The following is a 23,849-nucleotide window of genomic DNA, read 5'->3' on the forward strand; positions in this document are numbered from 1 at the left end:
ACACATATGACCCCAATAGTGCCAGATACATGTTGTCCCAGAGGCGGAAATACCGCCAGTGCAACCAGTGCGTTGCACTGGGGCCCGCCTCTGTCCAGGGGCCCAAAGCATGTAATGAGTCAAACTGACTCATTACATGCCGCTGTGCGCTGCGGGCAACCGCTGCCCGCAGCGCACAGCCGCCCGGAGAGAGGAGAGGAGCAGCGGTAAGGGGGAAGGAGGAGGAGGAGGAAGGTGGAGGAGGGAGCCGCAGCAGCGCTTTGTTACTGGTTGAGGCGCTGCTGCTGCTGCCCCTCTGCTTCACTATAGGCTGTCTTCCGAGAACAGCCTATAGTGAAGCAGAGGGGCAGCAGCAGCAGCGCCTCCACCAATAACACAGCGCTGCTGCGGCTCACTCCTCCACCTCCCTCCTCCTCCTTCTCTCCTGCCCGGGAATCGTCTGACGCTGCACCGAAGAGCCTGAGCCAGCGGAGAGGGTAAGTATAATTATTTCTTTCTTTCTTTCTTTCTTTCTTTCTTTCTTTCTTTCTTTCTTTCTACAAAAAAAAAAACTGTCTGCCACAATGTGTAAAAAGGGGGAATCTGCTTGCCGCAATGTGTAAAAAGGGGGAATCTGCCTGCCACAATGTGTAAAAAGGGGGAATCTGCCTGCCGTAGTGTGTAAAAAGGGGGAATCTGCCTGCCGCAATGTGTAAAAACGGGGAATCTGCCTGCCGCAATGTGTAAAAACGGGGAATCTGCCTGCCGCAATGTGTAAAAACGGGGAATCTGCTTGCCGCAATGTGTAAAAAGGGGGAATCTGCCTGCCGCAATGTGTAAAAAGGGGGAATCTGCCTGCCGTAATGTGTAAAAAGGTGGATGCTGTCTGCCGTAATGTGTAACAAGGGCACGCTGTCTGCTGTAATGTGTAACAAGGGCACGCTGTCTGGCGTAATGTGTAACAAGGGCACGCTGTCTGCCGTAATGTGTAACAAGGGCACGCTGTCTGCCGTAATGTGTAAAAAGGGGACGCTGTCTGTCATTATGTGTAACAAGGGCACGCTGTCTGCCGTAATGTGTAACAAGGGCACGCTGTCTGCCGTAATGTGTAACAAGGGCACGCTGTTTGCCATAATGTGTAAAAAGGGCTCACTGTCTGCCGTTATGTGTAAAAAGTGTACGCTGTCTGCCGCTATGTTTAACAAGGGCACGCTGTCTGCCGTAATGTGTAACAAGGGCACGCTGTCTGCCGTAATGTGTAAAAAGGGGACGCTGTCTGTCATTATGTGTAACAAGGGCACGCTGTCTGCCGTAATGTGTAACAAGGGCACGCTGTTTGCCATAATGTGTAACAAGGGCACGCTGTCTGCCGTAATGTGTAACAAGGGCACGCTGTCTGCCATTATGTGTAAAAAGGGCTCACTGTCTGCCGTTATGTGTAAAAAGTGTACGCTGTCTGCCGCTATGTTTAACAAGGGCACGCTGTCTGCCGTTATGTGAAAAAAGTGTACGCTGTCTGCCGCGCTGTGTAATAAGGGCACGCTGTCTGCCGTTATGTGTAAAAAGGGTATGCTGTCTGCCGCTATGTTTAACAAGGGCACGCTGTCTGCCGTTATATGTATAAAGTGTACGCTGTCTGCCGCTATGTGTAACAAGGGCATGCTGTCTGCCGTTATGTGTAAAAAGTGCACGCTGTCTGCCGTTATGTGTAAAAAGGGCAAGCTGTCTGCTGCTATGTGTAAAAAGGGCACGCTGTCTGCCGTTATGTGTAAAAAAGAGGGAGTCTGTCTGCCGTAATGTGTAAAAAGGGGACGCTGTCTGCCGTAATGTGTAACAAGGGCACGCTGTCTGCCGTAATGTGTAAAAAGGGGACGCTGTCTGTCATTATGTGTAACAAGGGCACGCTGTCTGCCGTAATGTGTAACAAGGGCACGCTGTCTGCCGTAATGTGTAACAAGGGCACGCTGTTTGCCATAATGTGTAAAAAGGGCTCACTGTCTGCCGTTATGTGTAAAAAGTGTACGCTGTCTGCCGCTATGTTTAACAAGGGCACGCTGTCTGCCGTTATGTGAAAAAAGTGTACGCTGTCTGCCGCGCTGTGTAATAAGGGCACGCTGTCTGCCGTTATGTGTAAAAAGGGTATGCTGTCTGCCGCTATGTTTAACAAGGGCACGCTGTCTGCCGTTATTTGTATAAAGTGTACGCTGTCTGCCGCTATGTGTAACAAGGGCATGCTGTCTGCCGTTATGTGTAAAAAGTGCACGCTGTCTGCCGTTATGTGTAAAAAGGGCAAGCTGTCTGCTGCTATGTGTAAAAAGGGCACGCTGTCTGCCGTTATGTGTAAAAAAGAGGGAGTCTGTCTGCCGTAATGTGTAAAAAGGGGACGCTGTCTGCTGTAATGTGTAAAAAGAGGAATCTGTCCGCCGTAAGGTGTAAAAGGGTCTCTACCTGGTGTAGTGGTGCTACTGTGCGGCGTAATTTGAATAATGGAGACTACTGTGCACCGTTTTATGAATTGGTATTATTTTGTGGCCACACCCATTCCCAACGAAGCCACGCCACTATGTATTTTTGCGTGCGCCTACGGCGCGCACTGCCCCTGTTTTGCATGCAGGGGTGGTGCTCCGATGCCGTTTCTTGCACACAGTGCTAAAATGTCTAGTTACGGCACTGTTGCTAGGTATCCACTTCCCTGAGCAGGTCCCCCTCACCAGATCCTCTCCAGGGGTGAGGGGGTGGACTTGGATGGGATGGGGGAGGGGGCCAAGCCATTTTGTCGCCCATGGGCCCACTGCTCGCTAGTTCCTCCACTGTGTTGTCCCACTGTGCCAGATACACAAATGCCCCCACTGTGCCAGATACACAAATGCCCCCACTGTGCCAGATACACAAATGCCCCACTGTGCCAGATATACATTATTATTATTATTACTTATTATGGAACGAGAAGCATATGAAAAAGAAGTAGAAAGATTGCTCTCTGATGTCACAACATACGAAGTCCTAGAACGTGATCCTACCAAACAATTTCTACAGGAGCATGAACAACATCTCGAAGAAGGTCTCACCACGGGAATTCTGAACAAAAAAGAATTTGACTTCATCCTGGAAAAACATCCATAGATACCTACCTTTTATTTCTTACTGAAAACTCACAAGAGCCTCATAAATCCACCTGGACGACCAATAGTATCAGGTATCAAATCAGTCACATCTAATCTGTCAAAATACACAGACTCTTTTCTCCAAACAATAGTTACTCAACAGAAGAGCCATCTTCAAGATACTACAAGTATACTCCAAAAATTAGAAGCTATTCAATGGGAACAGAACTTCTTTCTTTGCACCACTGACGTCAAGTCTTTATATACATGTATAGCACACGATCTAGGATGTGCTCATAATAGACATTTTCTTTCTACAATGACAAACCTCCCTAACCAACAGGTCAATTTCATAATGGCAAATATCGAATTTGTGCTAACACACAACTACTTCTGGGATAACGATAAATTCTACTTGCAAAAGTGTGGAACTGCCATGGGCACATCATTGGCACCCAGTTATGCCAACCTCTTCCTCGACAAATGGGAAGATGATAACATCTGGTCGAATAACGAATACCTATCACACATCAAGTGTTGGTATCGTTATATCGACGATATCTTCTTCATATGGAGGGGTACAGAGGAAACCCTTGAAGAATTTAAATCCTACATAAACAATAATACCTTGAACCTGGAGTTTACAACAATAACAAGTAAAGAGCAGATTGTCTTCCTGGATTTGGAAATCTATATTCAAAACAACACTCTACAATCAAAGACACATATTAAACCCGTTAATGGAAATAATATGTTAGCAACAACCAGTAACCACCATCAGACCTGGAACGCAAACATACCACGCGGCCAGTTCCAAAGAATAAAAAGAAATTGCACAGATCCGATCATTTTTAAGGCACAAAGTGAAGACATGCTGAACAAGTTTCTGGAGAAAGGGTATAAGAAAGAAAAATTGGAAGCGGACATTGCAAAAATTTAACAGATTGATAGAAAAGATAAAAACAAAGATAAGAATGTTTCTCTATGTCTCCATTTCATCACTCAATTTAACAGCAATTCAAAAGTGATAGAAGAAATGCTGAACAAACACTGGCATATCCTGCATCTAGATGAAACACTACGACCCATGTTGCCAGAAAAACCAAAAGTCATTTACCGCAAAGCTAAAACTATTAAACAATTCCTAGTCTCAAGCCATCTGAAGAATAAAACACAAAGCAGTTCTAAAACGGGCAAAGGTTATTTTAAGTGTTTAAACTGCAAAGCCTGCAAAAATGATAAGGAGAAATCCACCAGACCCACTACAGCCTTCAAATCATTTGCGACAGGAAAAGACAATACCATCTATGACTCCCTTACGTGTGACACAGAAGGGGTTATATATTTAGCCACCTGCCCTTGTGGGTACCAATATGTCGGCCAAACTAAAAGGAAAGCAAAGATAAGATTTGCCGAACATATCTACAATGTAAAAAAGGGACTTAAAACACACAGCTTATCAAACCATTTTTTAGAGAAACATCATAAAGACCCGACTGGACTCACGTTCTTACCAATTCAAAAGATAAGAACAAACTGGAGAGGAGGAGACATAACCATTGATCTAAGAAAACAATAAAGCAAATGGATTTTTGAATTAAAAACCTTACAACCATCTGGCCACAATATTGACATCGACCTCAACGTTTTTTTATGAACACACACTCCTTACACTAAGTGGCACCTGTTTTAAACATATCCAACCCTTAAATCTTCAAATTTTAAGGAAAAAAAAAAGCACTTTTATTCTTTTTTACCATGTGCTTCCCGCAATTTTTTATGTCACTTCCGGTCCGGAAGTCCCGGAAGTTCCGTTTTTTCCAGATGGGAACAATAAAGTTTTACTATAAATAAACGACTTTTAAACCAAACAACCACCTTGAAAAAGTGCTCTGAACAGCACGAAACGCGTTGGTGGACAAGTGGTATCACAGACAAGAACATCTACGCCGCTTTAGCGGACCCGAACTGACGTCGCTATATCCGGCTTTTCTACAACATCCTTCTCCCGCTGGACTCACAAAGCCGGCCACGGACAGCCCTCACAGCGATACCAACAGCTGAGGAATCCCCGTGGGTAAGATAGGGACAGTTAGATTCCAGACTTTTACATCTATATCTGGATACCACCAACCTAACCATTTCTCAAAAGAGCTGTAAACAAAAGTTTTTAAGTATTAATCATTATTCTTTTTTACAGGTGCCACACTCACTTTCTACACGCATAATTTAGCGCTCGTTTTAAACCTACAATTGCCCCCACAGTGCCAGATATACATTGCCACCCTGTGCCAGATATACAATGCCCCCACAGTGCCAGATATACATTGCCCCACTGTGCGCTCATTGCCCCCACCCCCATCCCCCACCCCTTACCGCTGGCTCTGTTTCTTCTATGTGAGGCGAGGAGAGCGCAGCGCTTCTCCTGCCCCTCAATTCTCTTTGATGCCCGGTCTCATTTTCCAGCGGCAGGGTCAATCTGAAATGAGGCGCTGGTTCGTTAGCCAATCAGAGCTTTCGGACCAGCAGCCAATCAGGAGCCACGGCTGCCGGTCCGCGAGCTCTGATTGGCTAGCAAACCGGTGCCTTATTCAGATTGACCCCGCCGCCGCCGATGGAGACTGAGACCAGGCATCAAAGAGTATTGAAGCGCAGGAGAGGCGCTGCGCTGCGTTCTCCTCCCCTCACACAGAACAAAGCCAGCGGGATGCAGTATGGTGGACGGCCCAGAGGTGCAGCATACCGGCTAGGAATTTCTTACCGGTACACTGTACCACCCTGTACCGCCGTACTTGCAGCGCTGCTTACTTTACACAAGATCTGTTAAAGGTGGATAACATCTCCCAGTAAGGCCCAGCATATAAGTAGTGAAAGAGAGCAGTGGTGGATGTGGCCACCATGGCCCCACCTACCCTACTGCACAATGACCTGAAATATGTCAGAAAGGCCCCACCCACCCCAAATTTAAAAGAAGCAGAATCCGGCAGAGAGGCCTATTCTTCTGGGAGTGTGTGTATGTGTGTGTGTGGGGGGGGGGGGGATAGGGGGAGGGGAAGCGGCGGTGGGGGGGATCAACAACATTCTGGAGTTTACCAATCCGGGAGAGTAGGCAAGCATGTGTAGTACTGGTATGTGGGCGTGATGGGTTCCGCCCACACTTACATTGGCTCCCTGGATTTCTCCTCCAGGATCTCTCAGACTGGTGGGGCACAGTTTTAGTTCAGCATTAATGTAGTACTTATTATGCTGGGTTCCTGTGTTAGGGATTGCAGTGGTATAAAGTATGGCTGTATTATTGTGCTCATTCGTTCTTTGTGACCTAGACTATAGTGCATATCTGTTGACTTTTGTAATAATATATCGTAATAAAACATAAGTAAATATTTGGTAGGGGTGTTATTTCATATTGTTGTCAGACGTCTTACTGGCCACTGGGACCATATTACCTTCATTGTGCCACACTGCCGAGGAAGGTGTAGGTAATTAATGAGAAAAACACAGCAGGAAAAGTAATACATTATCTATTTACAATCTGACTAGTAGATTCTGAGTTTTGTTTCTAGTCGCTCTGAATACAATACATGGTGACTTCTGAGTACTTGCTGGTGTATTAGTGGATATTGGTTGAATATAACAGATCCCCCGAGTCTTGGATACAAATCCCCCGTTTGTGCAGCAGCGTGATTAGAATTGGTGGGCTTTAATGGTGTAGCACATGTCTTGATTTATTGCGCATATCAGTGTTTACTGTCAGTGTTAGTTCTGGGAAGTTTTGTGGCACATTAGTCTAGTAGTGTACTCCTGTATGTGGCTGGTGTAGAGTCATTGTCCAGGGTGGCAGGGCTCTGTTTAAATTGCCTGCTTTAGTAATTTATTACATGTATTTTGTGGTAGTGTGTACAGTATATATACTATCTTCCTGTTTTGTGGGCTACAGTAGGTTATACCCCTTTCACACCGCAGCTTGTACCCGGTAATTTGCCGTTTTTACTGGCTTCCTAAACGGTTTGAGCTGCGATGTGAAAGGGTCACCTTCAATTTACCGTTTACAAAATACCGGTATTTTGAAACGGTAAAAAAGCAGGGTCCTATTCGTTTCAGACCCGTTTAATTGTGCAGTGTGAAAGGGTCTGAAACGGTATTTGCAAGCCCCAGAAGGTGATAGGCTGTCTCCATGTGTGATGTCACCAGGCAGAAGCAGGAAATAAACATTTAAAATGACAACCACTGTTTTGTATGGGTGAAACGGGTTCAGTGTGAAAGGTACCAAAACGGTAATGAAGTGGTAATATACTCAGTGGCGGTTCTTGCCACGGGCAAGCAGGACTTTTGCCCGGGGCGCCGCCTTCCGGAGGGCGCTGGCGCCATCCGGAGGGCGCCGCACCGTGGCAAGATCCGCCACTGCTGCCCGCTGTGTCCCCCGTCCGCCTCCGCTGCCCGCTGCCGTCCCAGTCCTCGGCGCCTCCTGTGAAGGGAACTAGACGCTATGCGTCTAGTTTCCCTTCGTGGAGAGTAACTGCTGAGCGGTGCGCGATGACGTCATCGCGCACCGCACAGCAAAGGTCCTCTCCACGAAGGGAACTAGACGCATAGCGTCTAGTTTCTCTTCGCGGAGAGGACCTTTTGCTGTGCGGTGCGCGATGACGTCATCGCGCACCGCTCAGCATTCAAGCGGCGCTTTCAATGTACAGGGGGCATGGCTCACCACGCCCCCTGTATTAGGCCACGCCCCTTTCCTGCCCGGGGCGTTGAACCGGCCCTGAATATACTGGTTACAACATGCGATGTGAAGGGGGTTTAACTGCTCAGACCCGTTTAAAGAACCGTTTCAAAAGCAGGTTTTGTGATGTGAAAGCAGCATATTAGAGTACGTGATTATCAATTATTTAAATCTTGACAAGCTAATATGACTGCATCCAAAGTTCTATAGGTGAGCTTCAGTGACATAACGGAATCATTATGGATTAATGCTGGGGCCCATTATGACTAGGGTTACTGCAAATTAACACTTGGCTTACTAGCTGTGGTTAGATTCCATGATTCATATCTTAGCAGACAATTAGTTTCAGCCTTAGTAGTGGAACTTTGTGCACATGCTACAGTAACAAACCTAAAGTTCCACTTGTCATAATCATTTCAATGTAAGTGGCAGATTACCTGACTTCATGTGGAAAACGTGGGCTTGGCAAGCCGAACAGATGTAAATAACCAAACAACAAGTTTCATGTGCAGTTTTGAGCAGGGCCGTCCTAACAGCAGTGTAGGCCCCTGGGCAAGCAATGCACTGGGGCCCCTTCCCATCCTCCAGCGGTAGGGGTAGTGGGGTGCTATATCTTCCACTCAGCCTGTAGGACCTGGAGCCATAATTTCTGAAAATTACTCCTTTGCTGGACAGATGGTAGGAGGGGTAGCAGTTGATTTACCAACGGACACAATACCAACGGTCATAATCCCGACAGCCATTGACCGACAATCAAAATACTGGCGTGGTCAAAATACCGACATTCATTATACCGGCATGATCAAAATGCCGACATAGCCAGAATGCCGACATTTGAAATGCCAACATGCATTTTTAAGGAATTTTTTTGCCCCAAAACAGACTTGTTCATACTTTACCACCCCAGTCGACCTGGAGGGGGGAATCTAATAGTGTGCCAAGCGCAGCAAGTCAACGTGCCTGAAGAAAGCGAGTGCAGCGAGCCATGCCAGTGGACGCATTACATTGTCGACCTATGTCCACATTGACACCAAAAAAAATCCCAGAAATACTCATGCTGATAGTTTAAAATGTCGGTATTCTAATTATGTCAGCATTTTGAACATGTCGGCATTTTGAACATGTCGGCATATTTTGACCGTGCCTGTATTTTGTCTGTCGGTCAATGGCTGTGGGGATTATGACTGTCGTTATTGTGTCCGTTGGTAAATCATACTGAACCCGGTAGGAGAAGTAGCGGGAGGGAGATCACTAAACTGCAGAAGTGGGTATTGGGCTGAATGAAGGGGCTCCAGGACATGACTTCCAGGGTGGTAGGAGATGTTTAATATGCAGAAGGTGGATAGTGGAGTGGGCTTAATATTCATCATTTTCTGGTGGGAGGGAAGTTTGCTTCACTGCAGATATGTCCAGTTCCTGGAAATAGATTTCTTAGCTTTTAATGTGAGAAAAAACTAGAGAGCCTCACCTTTCAGGAGGTACTGGAGATCAGAGGTCAGGAGCCAGAGCAATCCACCAACGAAAATCTAAAACTACTGTGCATACCAGGCGTGTGGAGATGGAGTAGGGACCAGCTGCTGGAAGGCAGATATGTCTGGTTCTGGGCACAGTAGAGACAAGCTGCCAGTGTCCACTGAAGGGGAGAGTCTCAGTTTTTGAGTATACCCTCAGAAAAACTCTAAAGGGCCCTACACATTTAAAGATCCACCGCCGAGCTGCCCGACGGTGGATACGGCCGACGGGCGACCCGGCGGCGGGGGGGCAGTGACGAGGGGAGTGAAGTTTCTTCACCCGGCTCCATAGAAGTGCAGGCAAATATGGACGAGATCGCAGTGCCGTAACTCCCAGAGGCAATGGAGCCTTTTGCCGCCGGGCGATAGCCACCAGGGGGCACAGAGGAGCAGGGCATATCCGCAGCGAGTGGTAGCGTACCTGCCGCTGCTGCAGTTGTGTTCCAGTCGACAGCAAGGTCCCGGGAGCCCGTGCGTTCAACCACTGTGCCGCGGTCCTCAACAATTGCCGGCTTCTTCTATCAGCGCGTGTGCTGGGTGCTGAGAGAAGAGACGATCCAACGGTGTGGAGTACAGATCTCCGAGTATGGAGCCCTAAAACTGAAGCCAGCGCCAGCCTAGCTAAAAAGTATGCTATACACAAAAGTACTGCCTGGCACGTGTATAATAAATATATATATATATATATATATGTATATATATTTTGATATATATATATATATATAGATATATATATTTATATAATATATGTGTGTATGTATACTGGTACTATATGTGTGTATGTATACTGGTACTGTATATATATATATATATATATATATATATATATGCCACAATAAAGGCATAGAAACAATGTACTCAACTATGCGATATTGATGTTGGTTCTGCAAGCTGCCAGGAGTGCCGCACCTAAGCTCCCCCATATATATATATATATACACACAGTATATGTTTGCATATATATATACCGTATATATACAAACAGAGAACCCAGCACTCACCAAAGTAAACTCACTTATCCTCAACAATTCAATAAATAAATGATGGGGGTTTAGTTGGTGGATTGGCCAATGCACGGAAGCCCGCATACCGATTTTCAAGGTACCCCACCTTCATGCAGGTCCTACACTATCACAGAGTCTTAAAACCTGACTACCACACTGCTGCATCATCTGCCTGCTAGATGTAATGTGTACCTGCCACAGACTTTATGGCTTTTAAAGGCACACTAGTCACCTATTGCACTGGCTCAAAGATGATTGCTAAAAAAACAGCTGAGACAGGTTCAGGATAATAAAGTCCACACAGGGGTGCATGAGAAAGCTAGTGGCCACAGTTAATAAGAGCTAACCATAGATTAACCCCTTCATATACATACAGAGGGAAAACCACAGCACTCACCACACCAGAAGCGGGGCACAGCTATGCACTTACCACCCACAGGGTGGGGTGCATGTAACACTGCACTCTCCACCACAGAAGCGGGGTACACAGCTGTACTTACCACTCACAGGGCGGGGTGCATGTAGCCCATGACCACATCGCTCTAATAAATACAAACAGAGAACCCAGCACTCACCAAAGTAAACTCACTTATCCTCAACAATTCAATAAATAAATGATGGGGGTTTAGTTGGTGGATTGGCCAATGCACGGAAGCCCGCATACCGATTTTCAAGGTACCCCACCTTCATGCAGGTCCTACACTATCACAGAGTCTTAAAACCTGACTACCACACTGCTGCATCATCTGCCTGCTAGATGTAATGTGTACCTGCCACAGACTTTATGGCTTTTAAAGGCACACTAGTCACCTATTGCACTGGCTCAAAGATGATTGCTAAAAAACAGCTGAGACAGGTTCAGGATAATAAAGTCCACACAGGGGTGCATGAGAAAGCTAGTGGCCACAGTTAATAAGAGCTAACCATAGATTAACCCCTTCATATACATACAGAGGGAAAACCACAGCACTCACCACACCAGAAGCGGGGCACAGCTATGCACTTACCACCCACAGGGTGGGGTGCATGTGGTAGTCAGGTTTTAAGACTCTGTGATAGTGTAGGACCTGCATGAAGGTGGGGTACCTTGAAAATCGGTATGCGGGCTTCCGTGCATTGGCCAATCCACCAACTAAACCCCCATCATTTATTTATTGAATTGTTGAGGATAAGTGAGTTTACTTTGGTGAGTGCTGGGTTCTCTGTTTGTATTTATTAGAGCGATGTGGTCATGGGCTACATGCACCCCGCCCTGTGAGTGGTAAGTACAGCTGTGTACCCCGCTTCTGTGGTGGAGAGTGCAGTGTTACATGCACCCCACCCTGTGGGTGGTAAGTGCATAGCTGTGCCCCGCTTCTGGTGTGGTGAGTGCTGTGGTTTTCCCTCTGTATGTATATGAAGGGGTTAATCTATGGTTAGCTCTTTTTAACTGTGGCCACTAGCTTTCTCATGCACCCCTGTGTGGACTTTATTATCCTGAACCTGTCTCAGCTGTTTTTTAGCAATCATCTTTGAGCCAGTGCAATAGGTGACTAGTGTGCCTTTAAAAGCCATAAAGTCTGTGGCAGGTACACATTACATCTAGCAGGCAGATGATGCAGCAGTGTGGTAGTCAGGTTTTAAGACTCTGTGATAGTGTAGGACCTGCATGAAGGTGGGGGTACCTTGAAAATCGGTATGCGGGCTTCCGTGCATTGGCCAATCCACCAACTAAACCCCCATCATTTATTTATTGAATTGTTGAGGATAAGTGAGTTTACTTTGGTGAGTGCTGGGTTCTCTGTTTGTATTTATTAGAGCGATGTGGTCATGGGCTACATGCACCCCGCCCTGTGAGTGGTAAGTACAGCTGTGTACCCCGCTTCTGTGGTGGAGAGTGCAGTGTTACATGCACCCCACCCTGTGGGTGGTAAGTGCATAGCTGTGCCCCGCTTCTGGTGTGGTGAGTGCTGTGGTTTTCCCTCTGTATGTATATACCGTATATATATATATATATATATATATATATATATACATACATTATAGTGTGGTTCAGTGCAACTTGATTTCCTTGGCCCGATTCTGCAGGCTCTACGTTTTTTTTTTATTTATTAGATTGAGGGATATATAGTAGCATATGGTGGCGACATATGCTGTTTGTGTGTGTGTGGGGGGGTCACCGATGCTGTGTGTGTGTGGGGGGGGGGGGAGGGGGGGGCACCTCTGTCTTTATCGCCTCCGGGCACCTGGTATGAACTTACGCCTCTGTGAGATCGTCCATATTGGCCTGTATGCACAGCCGACGGATGAGTGCGGGGCCGCGCATCGTTCATCACTGGTGCCTCCACACTCAAAGATATGAACGGTATCTCGTTCATTAATGAATGAGATCATTCATATCTTTGACGATTATCGGCCAGTGTGTAGGGCCTATGAGTCAGACAGAACCTGAGATATCTGGCTGGGAAGAGTAATTAACAGGCTCGGATGGGGACCACTGCTTTGAAGTCGTCTCCAGTACCCAAGGGTCGATTTTCAAAAATCTGGTACTCCTGGATAAAGGAGATCCTCAGCCAGGCTTGGACTGGCCCACAGGGGTACAGGGGAAACCACTGGTGGGCCCCACTGCCTGGGGGCCCACCTCCTGCTATTGTGCACTTGAATTATACATTATACATATGTTTACCTTATACTGGACTATGGTTTGTTTTCTACAGTGCATTGCTGTTATTAATCTGATACATTATCATGCATGCATCATCTGAATTACTGTATATATTTATGAAGGGGCCCAGACATTGCACTCTCTAATGGTTAGTCAAACCAATGAGGTGGCAGACCCCACCCCCTCTGCAGACTGGCCACACTCTTAAACATGGGCCCCTACCACTCCAATCCCCCGGTGGGCCCTACATGCCTCAGTTCGACACTGCCCTCTGCTATCAGCCTAGGGCCCTTACACTCATAAGGGCCCTTGGGCAACTGCTCATTGAACTCATATGAAAAGACGGCCCTGGCTTTAAGCAGTAGAGAATCCAGCAGCAATGAGTGCCCAGGTGTTCTTGCCTAAGGGCCTAATTCAGACTTGATCGTAGATGTGCAAGAAAACGCACATCTACGATCAATTTCTTTGATATGCGGGGAGCGCACAGCACAGGGCAAGTCCGCCCCGCATGCTGGATCCACCCCCACCCCCACCCCACGCAGACAAGCGAGAGCATCGCACGGCTGAAAGCATCGCACGGACCCCCGCCCCGCAAAAGGTCCGGACCCGCCTGCGTTGTTGGTACCGCACGCCTAAAACAGAGCATTGACACCCTCAAAACGTGGCGTCAATGCCCCATTCCCACCCCCTTCCCGGTCCTAAATGGTGTTCTGAAGAGAACGCAGCTTAGGACCTTGCACATGTGTGTACCGGTGCACACACATGCGCAGATGTGCAGAAATAATTTCATAGCGGTTTTTGCACATCAGCATCAGGGTCTGAATCAGCCCCTAAGCTATTAACAGACTTCATGGAACTACATTTCCCAGAATAGACTGGCTGCCATTGACTATCAGGGTATGCTGGTGTTTGCTGAACCACAAGCCCCAGCATGCCCTTTCAGTTAATCGTGTGCTAATCTGCAGTATATTGAACTTATTTTAAAGTGGGACAAAAAGCCCTTTTTTCCCGGCAAAAGAACAGAAAACAGTCAGAGAATCGAATGAAGAGAAGCTACAAATTGTAGATACAGGCATATTCATTTTTCTCATAAGATGCCATACTGTTTTGTAATATTGGGGTGGAGTGTCAGCAGGGAATGAAACCACCAGTGCCAAATTAACAATGGGACGGATGGGACTACTGCTCCAGGCCTACAAATAAAAATAGGCCCAGTATCATGATAGTATGATAATGACCAGCCACCCAGCTATCCACACTGTCGGCGATAAATCATAAATTGTATTTCTATTTTTCTCTAACAATGATGCCATTTTGGGGCTGATCGTGTAGGGGGTGTACATGCCCACTCAGCACTGATCACACCCACACTGCCCTGGTCACACCTACAGTATACTGCACTAGCCACACCCAGACAGCACGGGCCACACCCACACAGCCCTAGCCACACACCCTCAGCACTGGCCACACCCACACAGCACTAGCCACACACCCTCAGCACTGGCCCCACCCACACAGCACTAGCCACACAGCCTCAGCACTGCCCATACCCACACAGCACTAGCCACACACCCTCAGCACTGGCCACACCCACACAGCACCAGTCACACAGCCTCAGCACTGGCCACACCCACACAGCACCAGTCACAGCTCCTTTGTTTCTCACAATAGGTCCTTGATCCTTGTTAGTTCCAGGTCCATTTGCCCCTTAATGCGGCCCTGGCTCCTACAGCAAGGCTAGAATATGAGTGTGGCAGGCTATGTCAGCTCACTCTTCCAGGCGCCCTGTTCTGCTCTTCTGAGTGCACAGATATTGACCTGCACCTTCAAGCTGCCAATGCATCTTTGCACAAATTTGGCAATGGGGCTTGGTGATGCTGCGTGGGTGTCAATGAATATATGCTATACAGGCCCCCTCATGGTGTTCCCATGCCTGCAACATGACATGACTGTGCCCTCTTTATGTGTGCGCCTGTCCATCCAATATTTACATGGTTTTACATTCCCAGAATGCCAGCAAAAATCATATCAAATCATTATGGATTGGCGGAATCTGCTGTGCTAAATGTCTGGCAGTTCATGGTATTAGTTTATTTAGGAGAATAGTGGAAACAATTAATGATGGGATAGTGCTAATGTAGTAGTTTGTTGGACTTTAATTCATTAACATGTGCACCACCATTACCATGTGTATTTCTAGCCAGAGCTGCAAATGCACAAATGCGAGCACAGGCAGCCAGGGCCGTAGCAGCGCACTTTCTTCACCTTGCCTGGGCCAGCCCTGCCATCCTATCATGACGTTACAGAAGAGGGTCTGGGAGAGTGAAACTGAGCACCCAGCGCATTCTAATAACTCATCTGCTGCTCTTCAGACTCATCGTGTCATTCTATGTGCAAGTGGTGAAGCGTCGGGTTCACCCTCCACTGGCCGCACACCCCTGCCGAGAGCTTTTCCAAGATAGTTCTCAAAATGTGAATGTGAGCATGTTCCATTGCACAGGCATGTGCAGACGCCGACACGGGGGTGCCGTCAGGACTCCCCCCCCCCCCCCTCCACAAGGTAACAGAACCCTCCTCCACCCCTAGTACTAGGACATAGGACTGCTCACCTGGGCCGCCAGGTAAGCGGTATGTGGCCTGGATGGGGGGGGGGGGTGGGGAGTAGACCATAATGCGCGGAGGGGGAAAGTCCGGAGTGGCACCCACGTGTTGGCATCTGCCTATGTCCCCAAGTGGGCGGAGACAGACAAACAGCCACACCTGTATGTGTTGCACTTTAGTAAATTATCTTCTCTGTCTTCCAGGTTTCAAAGCACAGTAACTGTTACTCTTGGAGCTCATTCAAGGGTAAAAAAGGAAATGGACAAACAAATGTTTGACGTGGTCAGATCCATCAAACACCCACATTACAACAGTTCAAATTACAATAACGACCTTCGGCTCCTCAAAGTAAGAATATGTACATAAGAACATAAGAAATGGCTGTGTGATTAGACTTTGTGCCTGAATTGGGTTTGATAAGACCACCTCTACCATGAGGCAGCTGCCTAGGGTCCGCATCACTGAGTTTGCCTATCACAAAATTATTCATGTCTCTGAAAGAAACGTGCTAGAAACATGGCACCTGTGCTGCTACAGCCGTGTCCAGTCTGCATAGCCATACACCAACCTTTAGCTCTGATGTGTTGGGGGTTTTTTGTATATAGGCTGGGAATGCGTAAGCAACTGCGAATGAGTTTGTGATGGCTCCGGTGGCGTCTCTTTACACTGCCGGGCAGTGCGCGATGACATCATCGCGCACTGCACAGCATTGTGGGACTGACACAGACGCTAGGGGTCTTAATTGACCTCTAGTGTCTGTCTATGCTGTGCTATGGGAGAGACGTCATGACGTCTCTCCCATAGATCCGAGGAGAGGAGCGGCGCCGGCGGAGGTCTGCAGCAATCGGGAATCAGGAGCGGGGATTTAAGTATTATTTTATTTATTTTATTTTTTCTTTCAGCGGCGCTACAGGGGGCACAAATGGGGGCGTAACTGGCCATGCCCCCGTACGAAGCCACGCCTCTACTTTTTGCCCGGGGCGCCACAAGGGCTAGAATCGGCCCTGTATAGGACCTTGAGCAGTAATTTGCAAGAACACTAAACTGTAGAAGGGGCATTGGGATGAATGAAGGATCCCGAGTACATGACTTCCAGGGTGGTAGGGGGTTTTAATACACAGGGGAGGGGTGGATAGTGAGTGGGCTTAATATTCATCATTTTCTGGTGAAAGGGCAGCTTGCTTGATTGCAGATATCTTCAGTTCCTGGAAATAGATTTCTTAGCGTTCAATTAGATTAAAAAAACTGGGGACTTGGGGATCAGAGTTCAGGAGCCAGAGCAATCCACCAATAAAAATATAAAAACTGCATAGCAGGCGTGTGGAGCTGGAGCAGGGACCAGCTGCTGGAAGGCTGATATCTCTGGTTCTGGGCATAGAGACAAGCTGCCAGTGTCCACTGATAGAGCAGAAGTGAAATTAGCCTTGCATTGTGGACATAATAATATCGGATCCACACAGATAAGCCTGGATTGTTTTTATAATTGTACATGTTTGCATTGTGAGAAATAACTATGTTGCAGAGTTGAAATAATTGAAAACTTTTCTGACTCACAGGGACTGAATAGATACATTAAAGTTATATGTGTATACACAGAAATAACACCTAAATAAATCAGCCTCTGTGAACCAGAAAAGACATAGAGAGATTTTTATTTAGGGAATTGTGCAAATTTTTGTTTTAATACTATCCTGCTGATAGGATGTTTTAAATTGGATTAGATAACAAAATAATAAAAATAATTTTATATACATACACAGCTTGCCAGCGCTTAAAATTTTAGTTTTTTTTTTATAGGGGAGAGTCAAAGCTGTGAGAGTATGCCCTCAAAAAAACTCTAAAGGTCCATACACACTGAGCGCTTTTCCACGTGGCCCAGCGATGTCAGCAGGGGTGAGCGGCCATTCACCCTGCCGTTCATCTACTGGTAATACCAGTAGATGAACGGCGGCCGCCAGCGATGAAGCGGGAGCGTGCCTCAGCGCTCACCGTTCATCGTTTGGGCATACACACTGGGCGGCTTTGAGCTGAAAGCTGCTCAAAACACCAAAAGTGACCTGCTCTCAGCTCAAAATCGCCCAGTGTGTATGGGCCTTAAGTCAGACAGAACCCGAGATATCTGGCTTGGAAGAGCAATTACCAGGTGGGGACCACTGCTTTGAAGTGGATTATCTCCAGTTCGCCGGGGCCGATTTTCAAAAATCTGGTACCTCTGGAAATAGGGCACCCTCAGCTATCAGCAGAGCCAGATTAAGAGGGGGGCCCCGGGGGTAAGTACCCCGGGTCCCCCTTCTTAAAAGGGTCCCCCGCTGCCTCCACAGATCGGATCTCTAGTCCAATCTGCGGTGCTGCACTCCTGGCTCCCGGGAGCCAGCGCGGCAGCTCCACATGCGGGGCACCTGAGCTATGGCGGTCCCCACTGCCCCGGCGGCTCCCTAATGCATTCAAATGCTGGCGGGGGCGCCGCACGCAGGGAGTGTGTTCAGGAAGGACAGCTGTGCGACGGCTCAGCTGTCCAATTATCTGTGGAGCAGCAGCCTGTGGCTCAGCCATTGGCTGGGCGTACAGGCTGCAGGGAACAGGGAGGATGGCGTGTGGAGCCAGCCTGCACCCAGCCAGCACCCCTATACATTAGATGGTGATCTACCAGCATCAGAGCAATAGTGAGAGCTGCATTAGGTCCTGGGTTATTGTGTGTGTGTGTGTGTGTGTGTGTGTGTGTGTGTGTGTGTGTGTGTGTGTGTGTGTGTGTGTGTGTCCTCCGCAACAGCAAAGGTATAGAAGAAAAAAACAGCGGCACACAGGTGGTATTTGTTGAATGTAAAAATATATTGTCACACAGACATATAGAACTCCAACGTTTTGGGGCGTGCAAGCCCCTTTGTCAAGGTGTATATACACATTATGCCTCATTCCATGTGGCATAATGTGAATTTCGGCTCTTTCTGTGTGCTATAATGTGAATTTCGGCTCATACCATGTGCTATAATGTGAATTTTGGCTCATTACCATGTGCGATAATGTGAATTTCGACTCATACCGTGTGCTATATTGTGAATTGTGTCTCATTCTGTGTGCTATATTGTAAATTTTGCCTCATACCGTGTGCTATAATGTGAATTTCGGCTCATTTCATGTGCTATAATGTGAATTTCGGCTCATTCTGTGTGCTATAATGTGAATTTCGGCTCATTCTGTGTACTATAATGTAAATTTTGGCTCATTCTGTGTGCTATAATGTGAATTTCGGCTCATATCATGTGCTATAATGTGAATTTTGGCTCATTCTGTGTGCTATAATGTGAATTTTGGCTCATTCTGTTTGCTATAATATGAATTTTGGCTCATACTGTGTGGTATAATGTGAATTTCGGCTTTTACTGGCCCTCAATCCGAGTTGTTCGCTCGCTAGCTGCTTTTAGCAGCATTGCAAATGCTAGGCCACCGCCTTCTGGGAGTGTACCTTAGCTTAGCAGAATAGCGAACGAAAGATTAGCAGATCTGCTACTAAATAATTCTTTGCAGTTTCTGAGTAGCTCCAGACCTACTCCTAGATTGCGATCACCTCAGTCAGTTTAGTTCCTGGTTTGATGTCACAAACACGCCCTGCGTTCGGCCAGCCACTCCCCCGTTTCTCCAGCCACTCCTGCGTTTTTACCTGGCACGCCTGCGTTTTTTAGCACACTCCCTGAAAACGGCCAGTTTCCGCCCAGAAACACCCACTTCCTGTCAATCACACTACGATCACTCGAACAATGAAAAAACATTGCTCGAGCTTGTGTAAATCTCCAAAGTTTTGTGTTAAATTACTTAGCGCATGCGCGCTGTGTACCATGTGCATGCACATTTTCCACCTAATCGCTGAGTTGCGAAAAAACGGCAATGAGCGAACAACTCGGAATGACCCCCACTGTGTGCTATAATGTGAAAGGGGCACCAGTACTAGATAGTATAAGGGGTCCTACTATTGTGGTGCATAATGTGTATAAGGGGTATATGGTGTGGTAAACTACACTGAAGGACACGCCCATTTTCCCGGAGGTGCTTGCATAATTGCAACCTTCACTTTTCCATACCCCGACTTCAAAATTTCCACTTCGACCACTGTACATATGTAAATATATATAATATATACACGTATACATGTGTGTGCTCTCTCTCTCTGAAAGATTCTTTCAAATTTACCACCAAATTGTAATTTTCTTTGTAGTAATTGAAGATGTTATGATTTTAATTTTAGATTTTAGTGTCCCACTGTCTTAAGTACCCCAGGCCTCCCGGAGCCTTAATCCAGCTCTGGCTATCAGCCTAGGACTCTTATACTCCTGGGGCCCCTGGGCAACTGCCCATTGAGCCCATACAAAAAGACGGCCATGTCCTGACCAAGATATTAGTTATGTGCGTTATTGCTATGCGAACTCCATTGCCTGTTGTTTTGCTTCTGCCATTCTGTTTTCACCAATCACCTACCTCATATATAGAGATCTCCTTCCAAGTCCTGATTTTGATTTAAATTGTATCTAGCACAACAGAATGTATATGTTAGACACAGTGTAAAGTTATCCCTCAGTGCAGACTATCCACAGACTCAGAGGGTTGGGGCTGCTGTCCCTTTTCCTGTTGTCTTTAATAGTTTCAGTGCATTCTGGATCTTACTATGGCCTAAGGGCCTAATTCATGTTTGTGCACACACGTCTACGGAGCTGTGATTTTTCAGGCTATGGAACTGCTAATCTTAGCAAGTAAAGCAGCCGCCCAGAATAGAATATAGATGGCCACCGGAGCCATCGCACAGTCCTCAGGTGCTGCGTACACATATGCAGCACCAACGCAATAAGGAGGAACATTGACTTCCCTCGTGAGACTGACAGCAGCAGTAGCGACGCTGGGGCCATGTTTCTTTATATGCAGGATCACAGCTGAAGGAAGATACATGCCCCAAAAACAGCCAAGATGTGGCTGCATTTTTGCCGCCACTTCTCATTGTTACCCCCAAATGTCCCTTCCTGTCAATTACTCTGTGATGATATAGTCACTGCGAGCAGCATCACAAGGTTACCTTGGCGCATGCGCAGCACATGTGCTGTCTGCCAGTAATCATTCAGTTGTTTGTACGTCGGCCATTGCGTACAAACAGGAATTAGACCCTAATGTTGTCCCATTTAACTCTTGTCATCAAGACATTTCCTAAACTGATGGATAGCAAGAAGATTATCTTAGCCAATAAGAGTGACAGGAGAACCTTGGGAGGAGGTAAAGTGATTATGAGGTAGAGCGGAAAAAAGGTATCCAGTAACACTGTTGACAGTTAAAATGTGGACATTAATAATATGGAAAACACAATGTCAGCACTCAAACATTGCCATGGTTCAACAGCCATTCTGGGAATGTCGACATGCTCACAATGTCAACTTCTGAAATGCTGCCATGTGAGGTGACGACACCGAGCCCACAGTGTGGCAAGAGCAGTGAGACCACAAGGGGGTTTCTAGTGCTCGCCCCGTTGCCGCCATTCTGGCATCCGGGATCGGTATTCTGACCGCCGGGATTCCATATCCAACCCATTTAAATAATTAGCTCCATCTGTGTGGCTCTTTTAGAATGTGTCAGCCAGTAATGAATACACATGTGCACCAACTAGGAAAGCTGTAAAACATGCACTATTAGGCAGGGGTGTATCTAGGGGTCCAAGCACCCCTGTGAAAGTAAGGGACTGGAGCCCCCCCCCCCCCCTTCCCCCCATATTTGATGTAGGGAAGGTGCGTGTAACTGTGTGTGTGTGTGTGTGTGTGTGTGTGTATGTGTATATATATATATATATATATATATATATATATATACTGACCCCTGAGGAAGTCCCATAACATTTAAAGGCACGAAACGCATTGGGTATTAACCTCTGGTTCCCCACCGTACCACGTGATAGGCAGATAAGCTTATACTTTTTAAAAAAATTGTACGTGTCCATTTTAATGTTTTGCATTTTGTTGAATGTATTAAATGTGTAAATACATTATTACACTTTCAGGAGTTTTCTTCCCTACTGGGAGTTTTTTTGTTTTGTTTTAAGGTTCTCTGTTTTAAGTGCATTATCATTAGCTGGCACTCACAACTACACACTAAGCACATTAGCACTTTTTGTGCATGCAAGCACGGAGTCACTCTATAATATGAAGTGCACTTTATTGATATATTGTGTCCATCTTCTACGTATGTGAATTGCCACACAACGTCTGAATGACCGTGGGAGGTGTAGGAATACTAAGGAAGTCTTGGCAAAGATACCACTACATGCCAATAATCTTCTTTCATCTGGTACGCATATTTTGATTGTCACTGTTGATCAGTCATGGTTTTAAACACTGAAGGCGCAGCTGATTTACCATCAAAGAAAATATATATATATTATATATAGTAAACAGTAGTAAGTCAATGCGCAACTTCTCCTTCTTTCAACAATTTTTCCCAATAGTATCAATTGTAATCACACTTTAATCCACAGTTATTACAGAAGGCTGCTCAGTTTCTCAGGACGCCGCTGGGTTAGGGGCAACAAAATCTAAAATCGATAAAGATGAAACAAGCGAGTTCCGGTTCCGGCAGCGGCATGAACGGCTGCTGATCACTTCAGCTCCGCTGTCCGGGCCCCCTCACTACCGATTTCACGGCGCTAGCCGCCTCCATAACACTGCCAGCCACCACTGATTATCAGAGGAAGAGTCCGGTACATGGACAAGTATCTTACCGCCATGCCGTCCTCCAAGAACCGCGGAGCTAAGGACAAGGAGAAGCGCCGGGATACCAAGATGGCGCCGGATGCCAGCACAGTCACAGCGTGCTCCTCTCCTGCCATCCTGCCTCAGCGTGTCTGCTCTCCCGGGATCGAAGCACAGCACTTCTCAGAGGGTGAGTCTCCCCCCCGCTCCCCTACATTATCAGATACAACAGACAGGGTGATCCCACATATGGACCGCCCTGTTACTTATGGGGATATGGTGCAGGCAGTTAGACTGGCTATTGATCCCCTTCTGAAAGCACAGACTGTTCAAATTAATCTGCAACTGGCATCACTCTCACAGAGAGTTCTAGATACCGAACATAGATTGGGGGAGAATTTTGCAGACGTCAGCTCTTTAAAACAGCGAGTCTCTGCACAGGCAAATGAAATACATCAGCTGCACAATAAGGTACAGGATTTGGAGAATCGTTCACGCAGGCAAAATCTAAGGATTGTAGGTCTACCTGAGGAGGTCAAAGGTCAAGCGCTCTTTGATTTTATCCGAATCACCTTGCCATCCTTGCTCAAAGTAGCTGACAGATGCCAGGATTTAATAATAGAAAGAGCACACAGACTGGGGCCGCAACGCCAACAAGAGGGAGCGCGTCCACGCGCTGTTATTTTTAAAAGCCCTAATTACCTACACAAAGAATTGCTCTGGACAGCATCACGCAGATGCAGAGATCTGACATGGAATGGAAACAAGATTCTCATTTTCCAGGACTACTCTGCGGAGTTATCCAAGGCGAGAAAGGATTTCGCTCCTATCTGCTCGCAACTAGTGCAAGACGGATGTAAATTTGCACTTCTTTACCCAGCACGCCTGCGTATCTATGATGGGTCATCCTTCTTGGACTTCCTAAGCCCAGCTGACGCAAAGGCTTATCTCCAGGAATATGCTGAGAATGCTCGCTCAAGATCACACATGTCTGAATGTGAATGAAATGTATGATTATGAGTTGTCTTCTTTCCACAGATCACTGATCTACCATTAGATTTATGTTATCTGTGCAATTATTAGTACTTATCGTGCTAAATTATATTGCCTGATGTGCACTTCGCTTATCTCCCCCCCCCCCCCCCACCCCACCCCACCACCCCTCTCTATGACCTAGGGCTCTACTTAGGAGCCCAGTGCATTAGGCTGGCAGGCTCCATATGATGTTCACGTGAGGCGCCCCGGCCTAGGAGTGCACATGATATAGTGCTTCTGGTATAGGAGCACGGATCTTATCTTCTAACAGTTTGTTGAGGAGAATTCCTCAATAGGAATGCTTATATGTAGGTTTGTTAGTTGGTTTCTTTGTCCCCAGTTAGCCTCCCCCCACCACCACCTCCCCCTCCCACACCTCTTACGCTGCCTGAAAATGTTCTTAGGATACTGCATGTGGGGTTGTGTCACGTCACTCCTTTTTCTAGATGACACAGACACTTAAATTAGGCTGCTGGAATGTAGGTGGCATAAACTCGCCCCAAAAACGGAAGCGCATTTTAATCTATCTCCGTAA

General features: G+C 46.8%; 1 protein-coding gene across 1 annotated transcript in view; it reads left to right on the forward strand.

The window, feature by feature from the left end:
• Positions 1-23,849, forward strand: part of LOC135056645 (granzyme A-like) — a 78,693-nt gene that overhangs the window by 36,193 nt on the left and 18,651 nt on the right. Inside the window, exon 3 of the mRNA XM_063962085.1 lies at positions 15,767-15,911. Within this exon, the coding sequence (XP_063818155.1) occupies positions 15,767-15,911 (145 nt within the window). The remainder of the gene's footprint in view (positions 1-15,766; positions 15,912-23,849) is intronic.

Source organism: Pseudophryne corroboree, chromosome 1, assembly GCF_028390025.1.
Source record: "Pseudophryne corroboree isolate aPseCor3 chromosome 1, aPseCor3.hap2, whole genome shotgun sequence".
NCBI lineage: Eukaryota > Metazoa > Chordata > Amphibia > Anura > Myobatrachidae > Pseudophryne > Pseudophryne corroboree.